General features: G+C 42.6%; 2 protein-coding genes across 2 annotated transcripts in view; one reads left to right on the top strand and one right to left on the bottom strand.

Moving 5' to 3' along the window:
- Positions 1-21,603, bottom strand: part of LOC125122986 (lactase-phlorizin hydrolase) — a 58,534-nt gene that overhangs the window by 16,619 nt on the left and 20,312 nt on the right. Inside the window, exons 7-10 of the mRNA XM_047772031.1 lie at positions 19,155-19,800; positions 14,528-16,078; positions 13,588-13,856; positions 9,750-10,040 (exon numbers count right to left, since the gene is read on the bottom strand). Coding sequence (XP_047627987.1) covers positions 9,750-10,040; positions 13,588-13,856; positions 14,528-16,078; positions 19,155-19,800 — 2,757 coding nt within the window. The remainder of the gene's footprint in view (positions 1-9,749; positions 10,041-13,587; positions 13,857-14,527; positions 16,079-19,154; positions 19,801-21,603) is intronic.
- LOC125122985 (40S ribosomal protein S27-like) lies at positions 7,099-7,423 on the top strand. The gene has a single exon (XM_047772030.1). The coding sequence runs from the start codon at positions 7,110-7,112 to the stop codon at positions 7,359-7,361; it is 252 nt and encodes an 83-aa protein (XP_047627986.1). The 5' UTR covers positions 7,099-7,109; the 3' UTR covers positions 7,362-7,423.

Here is a 21,603-nt window from a genome sequence, read left to right as displayed (position 1 = left end):
GCAGCCTATCCCTTAAGGACAAATATTCCCTTTCTTGTGTCAGACTACAGTCTTGTGGCTTTGCCTATTTGGTTAGAAACCCCAGCTTTTGGTTTTGTCCCCAGACCCCCAGATTCCATCTGTTTGAAATCAGTCTGCAGTTCTCATTTCTGAGGTTAGCTGGTGCTGTCTGCTTCTCGCTCCCCAAATTCTACACTGAAAACTACTGGGTAGTTACTGGTTGAGGTTGAAATGGTCTGACTTAAAAGCCATGGTCTAGGATTGGACTGAGTTGGATTTAAGAACTGAAGTGGGTCTAGGATTAGAGTGGGTCTGATTTAACCTGGACTGACTCCAGTTTGAGGACTTGGGTGAGTACAATTTTGTTCTCGGGAAAGGCTACCACAAACAAAAATAACAACAACAACAACAAAACTAGGCATCTTCTCCACAAATACCTATCTCATGGTAAAATTTTAGAATGGAAGCTATAAGGTCTCTGTTTGCATTTTTATTTTATTTATTTTTATGCTTTTTAGGGCCGTACCCACAGCATATGGAAGTTCCCAGGCTAGGGGTCAAATCGGAGCTACAGCTGCCAGCCTATGCCACAGCCACAGCAATGTGGGATCCGAGCCATGGCTGTGACCTACACCATAGCTCATGGCAATGCCAGATCCCCAACCCACTGAGCAAGGGCAGGGATCGAACCCACATCCTTATAGATAGTAATTGGGTTCATTACCAATGAGAACTCTTCTGCTTGCATTTTTATATTCACGACTCTCTCTATATATGTATATGTATGATATTTTTCTACCTCCAAATTGCCAAAATTAATTTACAAAAGAGTTCTATTTAAATGGCCTAAAGAAAAGTAGGCACTTATATGAATTATATATTCATAATATTCTTAAACATATAATAAAAACTCAAATGCTTTTCAGATTCACATGATCTGAGGTAAAAGCTAGTTTAAGTTTTTTATTTAATTAAACATCTTTAGAGTTATTGATGCTAAACATAATTTAGACATAAAATTTTTACTTTACCTAGGCTTACTAAAGGTTAAATAAGCTCAAATTATGTCTTACAAAAATTGACAGCAAGAAAAATAGCTTGAGATAATGGCTTACTTTGATATCTCATGGAGTTTCGTGGGTAACTTTAATGTAATTGTTAAGAACAAGAAAATTAAATGGCTGAAAGTAGGATTTAAAAAAAAACTTTTAAAACAGTTTCCCCAAATCTTTTCAAGAAGCTGAACATCTTAAAGCTAATTTAAATGATACATATCCAGATTATTTCCAGATGAACCAAAATACTGAAATATTACTGAGCACAGATTTATCCAGTTTCGCTTCCCTTTATCAAAGAATTAAATATATTTGGGTCTATTAATAAGCATGTTTTGTGCCACACTGAAAAATTTTCTACGAGAAAGCACAGGTTTCTGAAAATGAGATTATAAAACATGTTTATAAATTTACCAAAGCACAGAATGCTAGTTTAAGGGACAGTCACAACTGTTTCTTTACTTTCACTAGTAATTAAACTTACCAATGGTTAAAAATTCTAATGCATGTAACTAAAACTACTAGAAATAATAGGGGCAACATCCCTGTATGCCAAGAGAGAAGTGTGTTTTCAGTAAAAACAAAAACAAAAACAAAAAAACCATGAGGAATGTGGATATGTTTTGTGGAGGGAAAGGAAAGGAATTTTGTCCTAAAATGAGTTTGTTATTTCAGAAAAAGAAAGAGAAAAATAGAACACAATCTAAATTCAAAAAAGAAAATTGCAAAAAAGCCAATCAATCAATGGAAAAATGGGCAAAAGACCTGAATAAACATTTCTCCAAAGAAGATACACAGATGGCCAACAAACACATGAAAAAATGCTCAACATCGCTGGTTATAGAGAAATGCAAATCAAAACTACCATGAGATATCACCTCACACCAGTCAGAATGGCCATCATTCATAAATCCACAAATAACAAGTGCTGGAGGGGCTGTGGAGAAAAGGGAACCCTCCTGCACTGTTGGTGGGAATGGAAACTGGTACAGCCACTATGGAGAACAGTTTGGAGATACCTTAGAAATCTATCCATAGAACTTCCATATGACCCCGCAATCCCACTCTTGGGCATCTATCCGGACAAAACTCTACTTAAAAGAGACACGTGCACCCGCATGTTCATTGCAGCACTATTCACAATAGCCAGGACATGGAAACAACCCAAATGTCCATCGACAGATGATTGGATTCGGAAGAGATGGTATATATACACAATGGAATACTACTCAGCCATAAAAAAGAATGACATAATGCCATTTGCAGCAACATGGATGGAGCTAGAGACTCTCATCCTGAGTGAAATGAGCCAGAAAGACAAAGACAAATACCATATGATATCACTTATAACTGGAATCTAATATCCAGCACAAATGAACATCTCCTCAGAAAAGAAAATCATGGACTTGGAGAAGAGACTTGTGGCTGCCTGATGGGAGGGGGAGGGAGTGGGAGGGATCGGGAGCTTGGGCTTATCAGACACAACTTGGAATAGATTGACAAGGAGATCCTGCTGAATAGCATTGAGAACTTTGTCTAGAGACTCATGTTGCAACAGAAGAAAGGTTGGGGGAAAAATGTAATTGTAATGTATACATGTAAGGATAACCTGACCCCCTTGCTGTACAGTGGGAAAAAAATAATAATAAATAATTTAAAAAAAAATTGCAGAGTGTTTGTAAAAAAGAAATTTGAGGAAAGGAATTTTATATGTGGTCAAGCTGGATGAGATTAAATGAATTTGTTGTAAGGATTTTAAAAATAAGCTTGAATATCAATAGTGTACTTATATAAAACACGATTTTCTTCCATCTGATGAAAGAACAAGTTTTATTGGATTGTTGGTATGCTTTTAATAAATTATAAACAAAAGTTTTTATTTACCTTGTAAGTAAGTGATCTGTCTAGAAAACAAAAGTTTTGTATCTGGACAAAATAATTACCTGTATCTTTTTCACTGAGTCTTTGATTACTTAAGAAAATTGAATCTTTTCTATTAAAAAGCTAAGGGGTTTTTTGTTTTGTTTTTTTTTTGTTTTAGGTTTTGTTTTATAATGACTTAACTTTCTGTATTTGCCTGCATAGTCTTCAGTTGTCACTATGGTTAAATAAATATATTTTGTTTCATAGTGACCTATGATCCTATTTGACCAAATTTTTTTTGTCTTTTTTTTTTTTTTGCCATTTCTTGGGCCGCTCCCGTGGCATATGGAGGTTCCCAGGCTAGGGGTCGAATCGGAGCTGTAGCCACCGGCCTACACCAGAGCCACAGCAACGTGACCAAATGTTTTAAAAGCTTTTGACATTTTTGATAAACTTCCCCAAATTAAATTCTAAGCAAAATCTTTTGTTGTTGTTGTTGGTTGTTGTTGTTGTTGTTGTTATTTCTTGGGCCGCTCCCGCGGCATATGGAGGTTCCCAGGCTAGGGGTTGAATCTGAGCTGTAGCCACCGGCCTACGCCAGAGCCACAGTAACACGGAATCCGAGCTGCGTCTGCAACCTACACCACAGCTCACGGCAACGCCGGATCCTTAACCCACTGAGCAAGGGCAGGGATCGAACCCGCAACCTCATGGTTCCTAGTCGTTAACTGCTGCGCCACGACGGGAACTCCAGCAAAATCTTTTTGACCTCAAACTAACTTTGGGATTTTCCAGAGGGCTCCAGAAACATAGCAAAAGGTTTGTGCTCTCTCCTTATAAAAAGGGAGACATTACAATAATTAAGTGCATTTGATATGTTAAATTACCTGGAAGCATTGTCAAATAAGAACACAAAGGCTTCTCTACGATTTATTTGCATAGGTATATGTATATGTGTTCCAGAAATTATGACTTTTTAAAGGAAAAAAAAAAAAAAGAAAGATACAATCTTCCAAGACCAGGAAGAAATAGAAAAAGTGAATGGACCAATCACAAGGACTGAAATTGAAACTGTGATTTAAAAACTTCCAACAAACAAAGATCCAGGACCAGATGGCTTCACAGATGAATTCTATAAAAAATTTAGAGAAGAGGTGTTCCCATCATGGCTCAGCTGAAATGAATCTGACTATCCATGAAGATGCAGGCTCGATCCCTGGCCTTGCTCAGTGTGTTAAGGATCTGGTGTTGCAGTGAGTTGTGGTGCAGGCTGGCAGCTACAGCTCCGATTTGACTCCTAGTCTGGGAACCTCCATATGCCATGGGTGTGGCCCTAAAAAAGACAAAAAAAAAAAAAAATTAGAGAAGACTTAACACCTATCCTTCTGAAACTATTCCAAAAAAAAAAAAATTGCACAGGATGGATCACTCCTAAGCTCATTCTATGAGGCTACCATCACCCTGATACCCAAACCAGAAAACTACAGGCCAATATCATTGATGAACATAAATGTAAAAATCCTCAACAAAATACTAGCAAACCGAATCCAACAATTCATTAAAAGGATCATACACCATGATCAAGTGGGATTTATCCCAGGTTGTAAGGATTCTAAAATATACATAAATCAATCAGTGTGATAATACCACATTAACAAACTGAAGAGTAAAAAAAATAAGATCCTCTCAATAGATGCTGAAAAAGCTTTTGACAAAATCCAACACCCATTTCTGAGAAAACTCTCCAGAAAGTGGGCATAGAGGGAAACTACTTCAACATAATAAAGGCCATATGTGACAAACCCACAGCTATCATCATTTTCAATGGCAAAAAACTGAAAGCATTTTTGCTAAGAACAGGAATAAGACAAGGATGTCCACTCTCACCACTTTTATTCAACATAGTTTTTTAAGTTCTAGCCATGACAATCAGAGAAGAAAAAGAAATAAAAGTAATTCAAATTGGAAAAGAAGAAATAAAACTGTCATTGTTGGCAGGTAATCTGATACTATACATAGAAAATCCTAAAGATGCTACCAGAAAACTATGAGAGTTCATCAATGAATTCAGTAATGTAGCAGGGTACCAAATTAATACAAAGAAATCACTTGTATTCCTATACACTAACAATGAAAGATTAGAAAGAGAAACTAAGGAAACAGTCTCATTTACCATTGCATCAAAAAGAATAAAATACCTAGGAATAAACCTACCTAAAGAGGCAAAGGACCTGTAATTCTGAAAACTATATGACACTGATGAAAGAAATCAAAGATGACACAAACTAATAGAAGTACCATGCTCTTGGATTGGAAGAATCAACTTACCCAAGACAGTCTTCAGATTTAGTGTAATTCCTATCAAATTACCAGCGACATTTTTCACAGAACTAGAACAAAAAATTTTAAAATTTGTATGGAAACACCAAATCTCTGAATAGCCAAAGCAATCTTTCTTTTTTTTCCTTTTCTTTTTTTTTTCGTCTTTTTGAGGGCAGCATGTGGAGGTTCCCAGGCTAAGGGTCTAATCTGAGCTATTGCTGCCAGCCTAGCAACGCAGGATCCTAGCTTCATATGTAACTTACACTGCAGCTAATGGCAACGCTGGATCCTTAACCCACTGAGCAAGGCCAGGGATTGAACCGGCAGCCTCATGGTTCCTGGTTAGGTTCATTTCTTCTGTGCTGTGATGGGAACTCCCAAAGCAATCTTGAGAAAGACAAACGGAGCTGGAGTAATCTGGCTCCTTGAATTCAGACTATATTACAAAGCTGCAGATACCAAAAGAGTAAGGTACTGGCACAAAAATAGAAATCAGTGGAATAGGATAGAGAGCCCAGAAATAAATCCATGCACCTATGGTCAATCTATCTCTGACAAAGGAGGTAAGAATATGCAATGGAGTTAAGACAGTATCTTCAATAAGTGGTGCTGGGAAAATTGGATAGGTACATGTAAAAAATAAAATGAGAATATTTTCTTATATCATGCAGAAAAATAAACTCAAAATGGATTAAAGACCTAATGTAACGCCAGATACTATGAAACTCTTAGAGGAAAATGTAGGCAGAACACACCTTGACATACATTTCAGCAATATCGTGTGTGTGTGTGTGTGTGTGTGTGTGTTTGGCCACACCCATAGCATATGGAGCTTCCTGGCCAGGAATTGAAACCAAGCTGCAGCCGCAATCTACTCCAATGCTATAGTAATGCCTGATCCTTAACACACTGTGCTGGGCTGGGGACTGAATATTTGCCACCACAGAGACAACATTGGATCTTTAACCCATTATGCTACAGTGGGCAGGCCAGCAATATCTTTTTTGATCCACCTCTCAGAGTAGTGAAAATAAAAACAAAGATAAATAAAAGGGATCTACTTAAAGCCTTATGCACAGCAAAAGAAAACATAAAAAAAACCCTGAGAAGTTCCTGTTGTGGTGCAGCAGAAATGAATCTGACTAGGAACCATGAGGTTGAGGGTTTGATCCCTGGCCTCGCTCAGTGGGTTAAGGATCCGGTGTTGCCGCGAGCTGTGGCGTAGGTTGCAGATGTGGCTCAGATCTGGTGTTGCTGTGACTCTGCTGTAGGCTGGCAGCAACAGCTCCGATTGGACCCCTAGCCTGGGAACTTCCATATGCTGCAGGTGTGGCCCTAAAAGGTCAAAAGACAAAAGAAGAAAACTTAAAAAAAAACCCTGAAAAGATAACTCACAGAATGGGAGAAAATATTTGCAAAAGAAGCAACTGACAAGGGATTTATCTCAAAATATACAAAAATCTCATATACCTTTACATCAAAAAAAACCTCAACTTAATCAAAAATGGCCCAAAGATCTAAATAGATGTATCTCTAAAAAAGACAAACAGATGGCCAAAAGTCACATAAAAATATTCTCAACATCACTAATTATTAGAGAAAGGCAAATCAAAACTATGAGGTAACACCTCACAGCAGTCAGAAGGGCCATCATCAAAAAGTCGACAAACAGTAAATGTTAGAGTGTGGGGAAGAGGGAACTCTCCCATACTGTTAGTGGGAATGTATAAACTGATACAACTACTATGGAGAACAGTATGGAGGATCCTTAAAAAACTAAAAATAGAACTACCATACAATCAATCCAGCAATCCCACTCCTAAAAAACTAAACAGCCCTTTCTGGTGGTGACAACGTCCCTACGAGAACATGCCTCTCGCAAAGGATCTCCTTCATTCCTCTCCAGAAGAGGAGAAGAGGAAACACAAGAAGTGCCTGGTGCAGAGCCCCAATTCCTATTTCATGGATGTGAAATGCCCAGGATGCTATAAAATCACCACCGTCTTTAGCCATGCACAAACAGTAGTTTTGTATGTTGGCTGCTCTGCTGTCCTCTGCCAGCCTACAGGAGGAAAAGCAAGGCTTACAGAAGGATGTTCCTTCAGACGGAAGCAGCACTAAAAGTACCCTGAATCAAGATGAATGGGAAACAATCCCAATAAACACATTTTGGATACACCCTGTTTATTGTCTTGTTTTATTCCTAGAAGGTTCCTACCTCACGTATTCAGGGGCATCCAGAAGAGTGGACTCTAGAGTCATTTGGAGCAATTTGTGAAATAGAATGAAGGCAGTTTCCAAGTCAAAAGTCCATGGTGCTGAATATAAGGACTCCTTACCTAGAAAGAGGAAAGCTATTGATGCCAACATTGCAAAGAGGGTAAAGAGGATCTGGTAAGAACGCAAGAACTTCTGGAGGACACCTGAACCTTCACATTGATCTACATATTGGCAGAACAAAAGAAGATAATAGTTATTTAATATACTGGGGACAGATGTCATTTTTAAAAACTTATGTGGTCCTAAGAGTTAGCTAAAGCACTCAGAACACAGCCCTTCAGGAAATTCTTTTGCTTCTTAGCAGAGAAAAAGAGGTGAACTATACTTGGCTTCTCCACCACTTTGGCTATCTCTAATATAGTAAACTAAATTCTTGAGCCTCTCTCTTCAGCTTACAAAAGAATATTTAAATTCTCTGCCACTTTAAAATGCTTGTTAGTTTTCCTGCATACTTAACTCCTGGTGACATGCTGCTAAATTTGTGACAATCTATGGTGATTCGACTTTCAATTTTAATCCCTTTGCCCTGAAACATTTCTTTGGATCATCAATGACCTCTTAAGTCCAAGGACACTTGTCCTTTTTTTTACTCAGGTGACATTTCTAGGGAACATTCCGATTTGCATATGGCCTTGTCCTCAATAAAAATCTAGACTTGTGTCTTTGAAGCATAAAAAACAAAACTAAACTAAACATAGAATATCTACAATCAATCCAGAGAAAACCATAATTTGAAAAGATACATGCACCCCAATGTTCACTGTAACACTATTTACAATAGCCAAGACATGGAAGCAACCTAAATATCCAATAGAGGACTGGATAAAGAAGATGTGGCACATATATAGAATGGAATATAAGTCGACCATAAAATTAGAACAATACTGTGTAATTTGCAGCAACATGGACAGATCTAGAGATTATTATGCTAAGTTAAGTCAGACAAAGGAAAACATCACATGAGATCATTAATACGTGGAATCTAATAAAAATGATACAAAAGAACTTAATCACAAAAGAGAAACAGACTCAAAGATTGTGAAACCAAACATACGGTTACCAAAGGGGAAACACTGGGGGAGGGATAAATTGGGAAGTTGGGGTTGGCATAACACATCACTATATACAAAATCAATAAGTAACAAGGACCTACTGCATACCGCAGGGAAATCTACTCAATACTCTTTGATAGCCTATATGGAAAAAGAATCTGAAAAAGTATATATGTATATATATATGTGTATATATATATACATATATGTAACTGATTCACTTTATTGTATACCTGAAACATACAACATTGTAGTCAACTATATTCCAATAAATAAAAAAAACCCAAAACAGGAAATAAACACTAAAAACCCCAGAAAACACATGCACTTTAAGTACTAAGGATGTAATGTACAACATGATAAATATAACTAACACTACTTTAGGTTATACATGAAAGTTGTTAAGAGAGTATTTTTCCTTGAGATGAGAACTCAGTATATAATGTTTTCTATTTTTTAACACTATACGAGATGATACATGTTCACTAAACTTATTGACATGTCAAATCATTATGCTATACTACCTAAACTTATACAGTACTTTATTATATCTCAATAAAACTGGAAGAAAAATAATAAAAAATGAAGAAAAGGAAAAAAAAGATAAACTTTAAACAAATGAATAAACCCATGCATTTTGGGGCAGGCAATAGTGCTCCTAGAACCATACCCTACAGATAAACTTCCACCGCAGCGGAATTGTATACATACAGTTACTCACTGTACTATTCGTTTTAACAGTGTAAGAGTGTCCATTAACAGGGAAGTAATTAGAGAAGTAAGGTACAAAGAGAATTCCACATGACTGAAAAAACCAAACGTATGAGGAAATTATGTATGCATATAGAAATATCTGTAAAAAGTACTGTTAAATAAAAGGAAGCACCAAACTGCACGTGTCACATCATTATGAAAAATGAGGGGAAGAGGCGTGTGCATACTCATATACACACATCTGCTGTCTATAGATGCACAAGGACAGGAGAACCCAGAAAACCTGGTTGCCTGCAAGGAAGGGAATGGATGGTTGGGGGTCAGCAACAGGATGAAAATCTTTACTGACAATTTAAAGATTAAATTTGATGACAGCACTTTGTTTACACAATAAATGTGCTCCCCAGCCCAGCTGGCTCCCCCATTTGGCCTTGGCCAAGGCCTGGTCAGGGCCCAACCTCACCTGGGGCTGGATGTTGGCAGCCAGCAGGGCATCAATGAGCCGCACATAGTAGTTCAGGCCTGCTTCATTGATGTACTTGGTGGTTCCGTCAGGGAGGATGCGAGTCCAAGAGATGGAAAAGCGATAGTGGGACACACCCAGGTTCTGCAGGGCGACTACATCCTCAGCAATCTTGTGATAACTGTCACAGGTCATATCTCCAACGTCATCGTTCTCAATCTTCAGTGGTGTGTGAGAAAACGTGTCCCAAATACTGAGTCCTTTGCCATCTGCTCTCCATGCACCTTCGATCTCGAGACAAAAAGACATGCTCTAATTAAGTCATGTAGTCAAGCCCTCCCTGGTCAGCAGGTGAGTTCTGGCTCAGGAAGTAAGGGGGCATTACTTTTACTGGCCACCCCCAATTTCTGAACTCCTAAAGTTTCCTGTACACACTTTCTATATGTCACAGCACTGTCATGTTGCTCTTTGCAATTATGGGCTTGCTGACTGGCTTCACTTTCACAAGACTGAGGTCTAGGCATTGTGTCTCTCATCTTCACAGCCTGGCAGTCAATGCAGCAGTGTCAGGTGTATGGTAGGTACACACTATAAGTCTGAATGAACAATTCCATGTGCATCAACTCCAATCGTGGCTATACAAATCCCAGTGATGCCAGGTGAGGTGTGGAGGCAGAATTTTTTTTTTTTTGTCTTTTTAGGGCCATACCCATGGCATATGGAGGTTCCCAGGCTAGGGGTCCAATCGGAGCTGGAGCTGCTGGCCTACACCACAGCCACAACAATGCAGAATCCAAGCCAAATTTATGACCTACACCACAGCTCATGGCAACACCGGAGCCTTAACCCACTGAGTGAAGTCAGGGATCAAATCTGCACCCTCATGGATACCAGTCAGGTTCATTAATCGCTGAGCCACAACAGGAACTCAGATTTTTTTCTTTTTGTTTCCTTTTTGGCTGTACCCACAGCATGTGGAAGTTCTAGGACCAGATATTATATTCGAGCCACAGCTGTGACCTATACCATAGCTAATGGCAACACCAAATCTTTAACTCACTATGCTGGGCCAAGGATCAAACCTGTGCCTCAACAGCGACTTGAACCCCTGCAGAGACAGTGCTGGATCCTTAACCTGCTGCGCCACAGCAGGAACTCCCAGAGTTTCTAGTCAGGACACATGTCACTGTTTTTGTGCCTCCTTTTTCTCCTCCTACCTAATCTATGGGGAGACTGACCACAAGCCACTGGGCAAATGCTTACCATTGAGCTTAGGCAGTCTGACAGGTCCAGTTTCTATAATTTACATGAAAACATCTTCGCATATATGGTGTGATACTATGTGACTGGCCGCAAGTAAGATAGAATACTGGCATTCTAACCAAAACTGCATATTCAAGGGGAGTTTCCCAGTGGCCTAGTTTTAGGATTTGGCACTTTCACCACTATGGTCTAAGTTCAATCCCTGGTTTGGGCAAAGATCTCACACATCAAGCTGTTGCTGCAAGCCACAGCCCCACCCTCCTCCAAAAAAAAAAAAAAAAAGAGCATTTTCAGGCTTGGCCTGCAGTGTTTGTGAAAGTGGCAGAGACCAGGGTCAGCAGGAAGGCACCCTGTGTGAGCCATGTGGATGGAGGTGATGGTTAGCTGGTTGGGAGACTAATTAATGAAAGGGGACTGAGCACATAAGTGACTATGTTGACGACATGAGGAACAAGATTTCTCACCACTGGAGAAAGGAGAAACAAACATGAAAAGTGGGAAGGCTTCTATCAACCCTGTGGAGTTGAACTGGATTTGGATGTATCAAAATGAACTCATTGTTCGTAACATAGGTAAGACGTGGGTAGACATGGAAATACATGTAAGTGCACATGTATGTGTGCATACATACATGTGTTACCTAGCTCTGTCCACTGAGAAGACCTAGAAGTAATGACACCTCAGTAACAGTGAGCACACTTAGCATTCAGAGCTTGGTCCCTAAATGCCTAGATCCAATAACAGGATCCAGGTCTCATTTGTGAAATGGCTGCTTATAGAGAAGGGGCAAAAAGATACGAGCCCAAAATATCTTGTTGCACCAGAAAGAATTAGGAAGGTAGTCAAAGAGTAATGGGTCATGTCCAAATGACCCAGGATCCAGTTAAACCACAATCCACCCAGCAAAATATGGGACAATTTAAGCATCTAAATACATAACAACAGCAAAAGCAAAAGTATAACCCACTGGGGAAAAAAGGACTTCTTGAGGCCATACTGATGATATAGATCAATATGTGTTTAAATAAGTGGGAGAAAACACAAAGCTTGACCTTTCTGGTGAATGCCACCTAAAGAACATAGAAAATCACATGTCAACTATCACAGTAGTAACTGATCCAGGCCTGTAGCCTGTGCCATAGAATAAATCCCTAACCATAGTCCTAGAATGAACAAGTCTAGCTATAAACCTGTGGGGTAGGGGTTCTCACCCATGGGCTATTTTGTCCCTGAAAAGATACTTGGCAATGTCTGGGGACATTTTCGGTTGTTACAACTGGGGGAGGAGTCTGCTGGCGTCTAGTGGGCAGAGCCAGGGATGATGCTAAACATCGAAGAGGCCTCAGGAAAGCCCCACAACATCTTGACATTGGGCAAAAATGTCAGCTGGGCCAAGATGAAGAACACCTGGGAACAGGATTCTGTTTGCGTAAAGGAAGAGTAACAGGATCTGGTCTCTGAAATCTTGGCATTTCCTCAAGTGAACTTTCATGTATAGCGTTGGCCTCAGCACCAGAGAGGTCCAAGAGCTATGGTTTTCTTCAGGCCACGAAACAGGATACATGAATAGTTTCTTTTTTTCTTTAATTACTCAATGAACTGTATTACATTTATAGTTGTACGGTGATCCTCACAACCCAACTTTATAGCATTTCCATCCCAAACCCCCAGCCCATCCCCCCACCCCCCTAACCTGTCTCCTTGGGAAACCATACGTTTTTCAAAGTCCATGAGTCAGTATCTGTTCTGCAAAGAAGTCATGGATACTTTCTGTGTTTGTGTGCTGAGTTAACATGGCAGAAATTGGTCTAAGAATTCCTTATACTTTGGTAGTGAGGTCGTCTGGGGGCAGCTACCCTCACCTTCCTCAGCAAAGTTTTTAGCAGCTAAGGTCATCCAGAAAAAAACCCAAAGGCTGAGCAACCCAAAGTCCTGTCAGCTCACACCACTGACCCCGCCCCCTGCACACTGAGCACACAGACTCCCCACTCCTGTATCAAAGAAAATAAATGGAGGCAGCATAGGTAAAGCAAGGACCCACCCCTAACTGCCTGGGCAAGTCACTCTTCACTTTATATCTTTTACTTTTCTGAAAAAAAAAAAAGGAAATTCTCATATTTTCTGCATTAATGAACTTCATTTAGCATGAATAAAGTGACAAACAGTATGAGGTCATTAGGACATCAGAAAAGCCCACACCCACACGATAGCCACTTTGATCAAATTATCTGCTTGCAGGAGCCTAGGTGAGAAATAAAGGGATCCAAGCTGAAAATCGTCATATCCACACGTCTTTGCCTAAGCGTTTCTGCCAGGCCCCACCTGCTCCATCTGGCCTGCTAACACCCATCTCAGCACAGCCCTTGTATCTGTGCTGGCCTACCTGAATTTGGGGATGTGGAGAAGCCAGGCTGACTGGGAGGAGGCTTCCCAGACTCCCACCAAGGCACCTGCGTTTCCTGCCACAGGTCTATGGAAATCCCCCACTCGGGCCTGCCCACCCCTACCCCAAGCCCAGGGCCTGACACACAGTAGGTATGCAAGAGATGTTGAATTGCCCTTAACTCCTCCTCACCTGATATGAAGCAGTAGCCGCACTCCAGATGAAGCCCTCGGGAAACTGGCCATACAGAAACTCATCCTCCTCGGGCAGGGGCATGCCATTGTTGGTGATGACCTCTGTGTAGTACCTGGCGGAGGCTCTTGCAGTGCGAGGTCTGTTCACATTATTGAAATCAACATGGTACAGTCCAAACTTGACTGTGTATCCGTTCAGCCACTCAAAGTTGTCCATCAGAGACCATGCTGCATAGCCTCGAAGGTCGACACCATCGAGCCTGTAGGCTGGAAACATTCCAGAGCGAGCAGTGGAGAGCTTTATATCAGGAGGGCAGGGGCCCCTGGAAGCCCAGCCAAGGGCTGGCTCCTCAATTCAGGGAGCCCTGCACCTTCAATTTGCACACACAAGTTAGGTCGGTCCTGAGAGACAGATCAACTAGTCTCTTTCTTCGTGTCAGCACGGATGCCCCCACAGCAAGAATTAATGCCTGATCTTTCCAAAATCAAATTCTTCGTTGGGGTAAAGGGACATGTCTGAAACTCACGAGTCTCAGCCCAGTTTAGAAGTCAAACACAGAAATGTGAATCAGGGAAGAGTATTGCTTTGGGGCACATGGAACCCACCAGAAAATAAGCTCTGTGTCAGCAGAGAGTTATTTGCAGTGTTCACTGCTAGATTCCCCAGCACCCAGAACAGAACTTGTCACATAGTAGCTGCTCAATAATCAATGAATGGGCCCATGAAAATACTCTTGTGGGACTCTGTGTGTACATTTGGGGAGGTGGCCATCGCTTTCTTCAAAGGGAGAGGTAACCCCTGACAGGGAACAACTCACGGAATTAGGGTACAAAACAGAGATTTGACCGTGGTTTGTAATCCACTCTGCCCCGCCATTTCAGGCCACGGCATATGAATATTGGATGCTTCTATAAGGGGGACATGAACCTTCACGTACCTTTCAAAGCTTCGTTGATATAGGTTTTGTGGTAAAATATCCTATCGGTGTCTTCCACTCCCGGATCTGTCAGCCCCACTCCGTTTTCCGTGATGTAAATGGGGATGTCACCATACTCTTCCTTGATCCAGTTGAGCAGTCTTCGCATCCCCCAAGATGCAGCTCTGTTCACTGCTGTCGAAGGCCAGGAAGGATCTTCCTTCTCCGTCAGCTCCTGGTCGTCTTCGTAGGAGGGCGGGTTTAACCTGGGTGTTGCATGCTGCACGATTCTGGAGGAGTAGGTGTTGAGGCAGAAGACGTCGGCCGTGGCCCTGATGTAGGCCTTCTCTTGCTCAGTGAAGCTGGGCAGGCGGGATGTGGCTAAGTGCTGTAGCTCACTCCTGTTGCCCACTTTCCACTTCATGGCGTCGGGATAGTCTCCGTTGCGGAAAATGGGGTGGGCGAACCAGCCCAGTGAGAACTGCAGCATCCGGTCAGCTGCCTCCACGTCCCTGGGCACCCCCGGCGACTGGGGCTCTGCCCAGTGTGTACTGAGGCTCAAAGAGATGACCCCCTTCTGCTCTTGCCTGTATTTCTCATCGTACGTGTGATAGACCGTGGCATGAGCTTTGAGGATTGCATGGCCAATCCTGTAAGGTCCCCAGCCTGGGTCCTTCACGTTTGGGGGGAAATCCCCTGAGCCATACCCCAACCACGCCTGATACGTGGGCTCGTTAAAAGTCATCCAGAACTTGACTCTGTCACCAAAGGTCTGGAAACAAAAGTCTGCATAGCTGTTAAACAACTCAATCAAGGCAGGATTCTCCCAGCCTCCAATATCCTGGAGGGCCTGGGGCAGGTCCCAGTGGAAGAGTGTCACCATGGGAGAGATGTTGTTTGCCACCAAGCCGTCGATCAGCCTGTTGTAATAATCGACCCCACGTGTGTTGATGGAACTGTTTCTCCCGGTTGGGAAAACCCGAGACCAGGAGATGGAGAAGCGATAGGCCTTCACCTTCAAAGCTCGAAGCATATTCAGGTCGGCATCCAGTTGGTTATAGCTGTCGCAGGCTACGTCTCCAGTGGCATTGTCTTTCACATTGCTCCCTGGGGTGTGGGTAAAGTTATCCCAGATGCTGGGGCCTTTGCCGTCAGCATCCCAAGCTCCTTCAATCTGATAGGCTGATGAGGACACGCCCCACAGAAAGTCATCCCGGAACGTGCCATGGTAGAACAAATCCCTCTCAAACTTGGGCTGGTTGGAGAACTTTTCCCAAACTACTTTAGCCTTGGAGGGCACCTCGGATGGAAAAGCGAAGGCTCTGATTTTCTGGGGGATGTCTGCTCTACTGGGTGGTGGCTGTTCTTTGACTGCCTTGCTGAGGAGACTGTTCTTTTCAATCATGCTGGTGAGAAAGTAGGCAGATTTCCTGGGAGTCCTTGACCTGCTGCTGTCGTTGAAGTTGACGTGATACAGCCCAAACCTCTGGCTGTACCCAGAGGGGCCTTCGAAGCCATCGAGGAGAGAACGAGCAATGTAAGATCGAACATCCACGGAGTCCTCCTTGACAGCTGTGGAGAAAAACAAAATTGGGGTTGTTGTAAAGTCTTTGTTACGGATGTTGCTTTTTTATTTTTAATATTTTTAAAATAGAGACATTAATTTGGGGTTTGCTAGCACTGTGGCCGAGGAGATACAGATTCAAGAAGCCGTTGAGTGTCCGTCATGGTGCAACGGACTAGAACCATGAGGACTAGAACCATGAGGAATCCGACTAGGAACCATGAGGTTGCAGGTTCCATCACTGGTCTTGCTCAGTGGGTTAAGGATCTGGCGTTGCCATGAGCTGTGGTGTAGGCTGCAGATGCAGCTTGGATCTGGCATTGCTTTGGCTGTGGTGTAGGCTGGCCGCTACAGCTCTGATTTGACCCCTAGCCTGGGAACCTCCAGATGCCGTGGGTGCGGCCCTAAAAAGACAAAAAACAAAAAATAAAAATATAAAGAAGGCATCAATGAAATACAAAAAACCTCTGAAGAAAACAAAAACAAAAATAGAAGCACTTGAATGGTATTCCACAATCAAATGGGGGAAGCGTGGAAAGGCAAATCCCGGGAGGTCACATACATTGCTTGTCAAGAATTATGATTGTGCCTGGCAAAAAAAAGGGGGCTGGTGAAGGAAGGATTGCTTGGGGTCTGAGATGGTTACATAATTGCACATGGGCTTTCAAAGGCTTTCCTTTAGACATCAAAGTTTTGGAGGTAACTTGGGTTATCTTCAAAATATTAACCTTTTTTTCTCCTCATAATGAGCAAATGAAAAATGCACAAAACCTGTCCAAAACATTAGGCCACATGTATGGCCATAAATCTCAGTCCTGCTAGTATCAGGACTTCTTGGTTTAAAACAGAATACATGAATCATCGAATCTTTAAAAAAAAAGTGTGCTTTTTTTTCTTCTTTATGTTTAGCAATATTGACTACAATAATCCCATATTCCATTTAAAAAGGAGAAATAAAGCCTAAGGTTATCGTATCCCTGAAGATGGTGGAGGGAAAAAAAAACACAAAAGTTATAACTAAATGTATAACAACTATTGACAAAATAGACTGTAAACTACCAAAAAAGATATCCTGCACTCAAAAGACAAGCCACAGTGAGATGGTGCTCACGCAAGGGAGTTTTGTGATGTAAGAAACCCCATACCTGCTGTGTGAGCAACCCACAAATTGGAAAATAACTATATAGCAGAGGCTCTTCCAGAGGAGTGGTAGCTCCAAACCGCACATCAGGTTCCCCGGCTTGGGTGTCTGACCTTGGGAAGAGAAACCTCACGAGCATGTGGCATTGGAAGCCAGCAGGGCTTGAGCATAGAAACTCAACAGGACGGGGGAAACAGAGACTCTGCTCTTGGAGGGGTGGTCACAAGGTTTCACCTTGGTAGTCTACAGTGCACTGGGTCCTAGGGCAAAGAGGGACACCATAAGCATCTGGGCCAGATCTACTTGCGGGTCTTGGAGGGTCTCCTATGTAGATGTAGTTGATTTAAAAAGGAGAAATAAAGCCTAAAGAAATATATTCCCTGATACAGTAGCTTGAATGGTGGTCCCTCGAAAGATATGTCCACATGTTAACCCTAGAATGTAAACTTATTTGGAAAAAGAGGTTTTGCAGCTGTAATTCACCAAGTGGAGAATTCTCAAAATGAGGCCATCCTGGATTAACCAGGTGTGCGCTTATTTCAATGACAAGTGTCTTTATAAACGACATAAGGGAGAAGGCCATGTGAAGATGAAAGTAGAGATTACAGTGATAAACACCCTGCTAAGGAAGGCCTAGAGCCTCCAGAAGCTGGAAGAGGCAAGGAAGGATTCTCCCTTAGAGCTTCTAGAAGGAGAGTGTCTTTAGTAACATCTTGAGTTGGGACTTCTGGGCTAGAGAAAAATGGTCCAGCGAGCCAACCAACAATCAGAGCAATGATATAGATGACAGTCTAAGATTTAGGCAGTATTGCCCATTCACTCAATAAACAATTTAGTAAGCATTTACTTTGTCCCAGGCTGCTATAGTATGCTCTAGGAACACAATTAAAAGTCTCACAGGGTTAGTGGGTAGAACAGAGAGCTAAGCCAGAAACAGAAAGGATTGTGGGTCCACTCACCGGATGTTTGGGCACATCTTTTAATCTCTCAGAGCACCAGTTTTCACGGTTGTCCCGTGAAGATAATATCTGCCCCTACTTACTCACAAAGGATCACTTGAGAGAGTGTCTGAAAGGGATTCCCTGATGCTGAGAAGAGCACACACAAAGTATAAGAGAGGATGGCTGACCTGACCAGCAGTAGGATGTCGGCCTCCATTCCTCACTGCAGTGCCACGGCAGGTGACACTCACCAACTCTTCCTCTTTGATTCTAGACAAGCCCTTGACATCTTCTCAACGTAGCCCTCTAGGCAGACAACTAGCTACTATCAATTCATTAGGATGGCCATGAGAGATGAAACCTATCTGCCACTCTGTTTTACTTGGAATAAAAGGACATAGGAAACAGTATGTTAGGTGAGAATGAGGCTGTAGAAACGGATTAAGTGGATCAAAGTGAATGACGTGGAATGCAGATTTTATACCCAGTGAAAGGACATGGAGATCAATGTGGCCGGAGCAATGAAGGAAGATTTGATGGGCTGGAGTCCCATCCTAAGTGTCCTCAAGCCACCTTGTAATGCCATCATCATTTTTCCGTCTGAGTCCCTCTGTGGCCTCTGAGTCCCCTCTAGGAAAAGATGGCATTTGTTTAATATTGTACCCCTGTTTTCATCCACAATGTCTGGCATGCAGTGAGCACTCCATAGTTATCTGTTAACTGAATGCACTGAGAGATGATGAGGCCTGATGGATGGATAGGACTCCGATGGGCAGAGCGTAGAAGGGAGCGTTCTAGGGAACAGGAGTATAAAAGCAAAGACTCAAGGCCTTGGAGGGAGAGAGTGAATCAGAAGGCTGATGTGAAGCACTCACGCTATTACTACCAATTCTACTTTTTGGCCTCATTCCCTTGGGAGACTGTCAGTCCCATAAAACAAAACTCTGAAGATTTGATGAAGTATCACCCATGTTCCAATCAGCAGCATATCCACATGCTTACCCTTGAGCACCTCATTGATATATTGGTTGAAGTAGGTGACTCTCGAAGAATCATGGAGGAGATCTTCACCTTCCCCTATGGGCATGCCATTTCCAGCCAGGTAGATTGGAACTTTTCCTCTTGTGTATTCCAAGGATACAAACCGCAACAGCCTCCTTATACCCCAGGGCACCACACGGATCCAAGGGGACGCGGTCTGGGGCCACGTGGGGTCCACGTGTTGGGAGAAGCCTCCGATGGTATCATAGCTGGGGATGCAGGTGTCTTGTTGGGCCTTGCTGATGAGGCGGGAAGTGTAATGGGACAGGCCTAGAAAGTCGGCAGAGCCTTTCAGGAGCTGCTTCTCCACCTCGGTGAACTCAGGGAGCTGGGCCACGGGACTGGGGCAGCCCTTGTTCACCTGTTGGACCTGGGCCCTCAGGGTGGCTGGGTAGTCTCCATCCACAAAGATGGGGTGTGCAAACCAGCCCAGCATGAAGTGCAGGAAGCGTTCAGATGCTCTCAGGTCCTCGGGCCTCTCTGGGGACAGGGGTTCTGCCCAGTCAGAGTTCAGCACAATGCCTACACGCCCCTGCTGCCTTGGGCGATGGTGGCTGTTGTAGTGGTGCCAAGCCCTGGCGTGAGCCTTGAGGACCAAGTGAGCCACCTTTGAGGAAGAAAGAAGGAAATACAGGTCTTAGTCACAACAGCAGCACCCACAAGCCCATGACGAGTCAACAACAGCAATGTTGGCAGGTTAACACCAAGGTCAAAAACGGTGGCAAGTTCATGACAACAGTAAGGCTGACAATGTCAACATCATTAATGTCGTCAGGTCATCAACAAGTTAACAATGTCAGCAAAACATCAACAAGTCAACACCACCACCAAGAAGCTAAGACTGATACTTACTAACAATGTAAACAAGGTGACCACATGGACAGTGCTGACATCAACAACATCAATAACATGGACCACAGCCTGAACAAGTCAACAACATCCACAACAGTGTCGACAAGTCACCACCACCATCACCAGGTCACTAGCAGCAGCATTACAACCATATTAACAAGAACAGGTGTTTTGACCTCTTTCCCGTGAGCCTCACTTATGTGGCAAGTACAGTTACTGATATCACAATTCAGATGAAGAACACAAGATCCAGAGGGGAGAGAACACAGGTAGTCTGACCTTAGGCCTGTATTGTCACCCATAGTGCTATTCTGCCTCAGTAACTATTTACTGACTAATCAACAACTGATTGGCCGTAGAGGGAGGGGATCATTTCAGTTAACACACAAAGGAGGGGACAATTCTTTCTAGCCCACCTGTTCTCCATTCCACGGAATGAAATCTAGAAGGAGAAATCACAACCAGGATCTTTGTGTAGATTTAACTCATGGTCTCACAAAAGTCAACACCTTTCCTTGGAATACCATGAGAAACTGGGCAAAAGCAGGGTGTCTGGAGTAAAGCAAGCCCAGAAATCTGTCTTGACTCTATCACTAACATCCTCAGTAAACTCAAACCGTCTTCCCTCTCAAACTCCTTGTCTGCAGAAAGTGAGTAATTATGTCTCCAGGAAGTGAGTTTTCTTAGACAAAATCAATCAGTGTCACATAGGTCCCTAGCCTAGACCTGGTGACTGGTACAGGGTTGAAATATGACCATGAGGAGACTTTCACTGGGAATGCCAGAACAGAGGCAAGCTGTCTTTTCTGCTTGCTGCTGGTCTTGAAATATGTGAAAGATTGAGGCCATCTGGCTACGAGGTGGTTCAAGAATAAAGCCAAAGAGGGGAACAAGAGAAGAGGAAAAATTGGGTCCTGGTAACATCACCTGTAGCCTGAGCAAGCTCCATTTTGATCACCTGAAACCACGACTTTTAAGTTTCCTAAACTCAAAAATGCCCTCCTTGCTTAAGTCAATTGGGTTATTTTTTCTTCCTTTTTTTCTCTCCCTTTTCCTTCCCTTTCTCTTTCCTTTCCCTCAATCTTTCTCACTCTTGTCTGTCTCCTTTTTTTCTTGCCACACCTGTGGCATGTGGAAGTTCCCAGGCCAGAGGTCTAACCCACGCCACAGTTGCGACCTCAGCCAGAGTGGCAGCAACGCTAGATCCTTAAGCCACTGCACCATAAAGGAATGTCCTGGGTTGGGTTTTCTGTCACTTGCAATTAAGAGTCCTGGCTAACACGGAAAACTTGCTTTGGAGTCAAGTAGACTTGGGCTCAAATATTGGCTTCAAACTGCTTAACCCACTAGCGATGTCATCACGACTTAACTTCTCCTCCTCCTGAGCCCCCTTCCCTCATCCATCAGAGCTGTTCTGAGGATGTAGTAGCCATTTTTAAAATGTCATAACAGCGTTTGGACAAGTAAAGTTATTAACAATTTATGGTTCCTTCCCTCCCTCTGATCTCCTCTAAAGGAACAAAAGGAAAGACTTGCTGATGGGAAGGTAAAATGACCT

The sequence above is a fragment of the Phacochoerus africanus genome, chromosome 3, assembly GCF_016906955.1.
Source record: "Phacochoerus africanus isolate WHEZ1 chromosome 3, ROS_Pafr_v1, whole genome shotgun sequence".
Taxonomy (NCBI): domain Eukaryota; kingdom Metazoa; phylum Chordata; class Mammalia; order Artiodactyla; family Suidae; genus Phacochoerus; species Phacochoerus africanus.
This window is presented reverse-complemented; position numbering and strand designations above follow the sequence as displayed.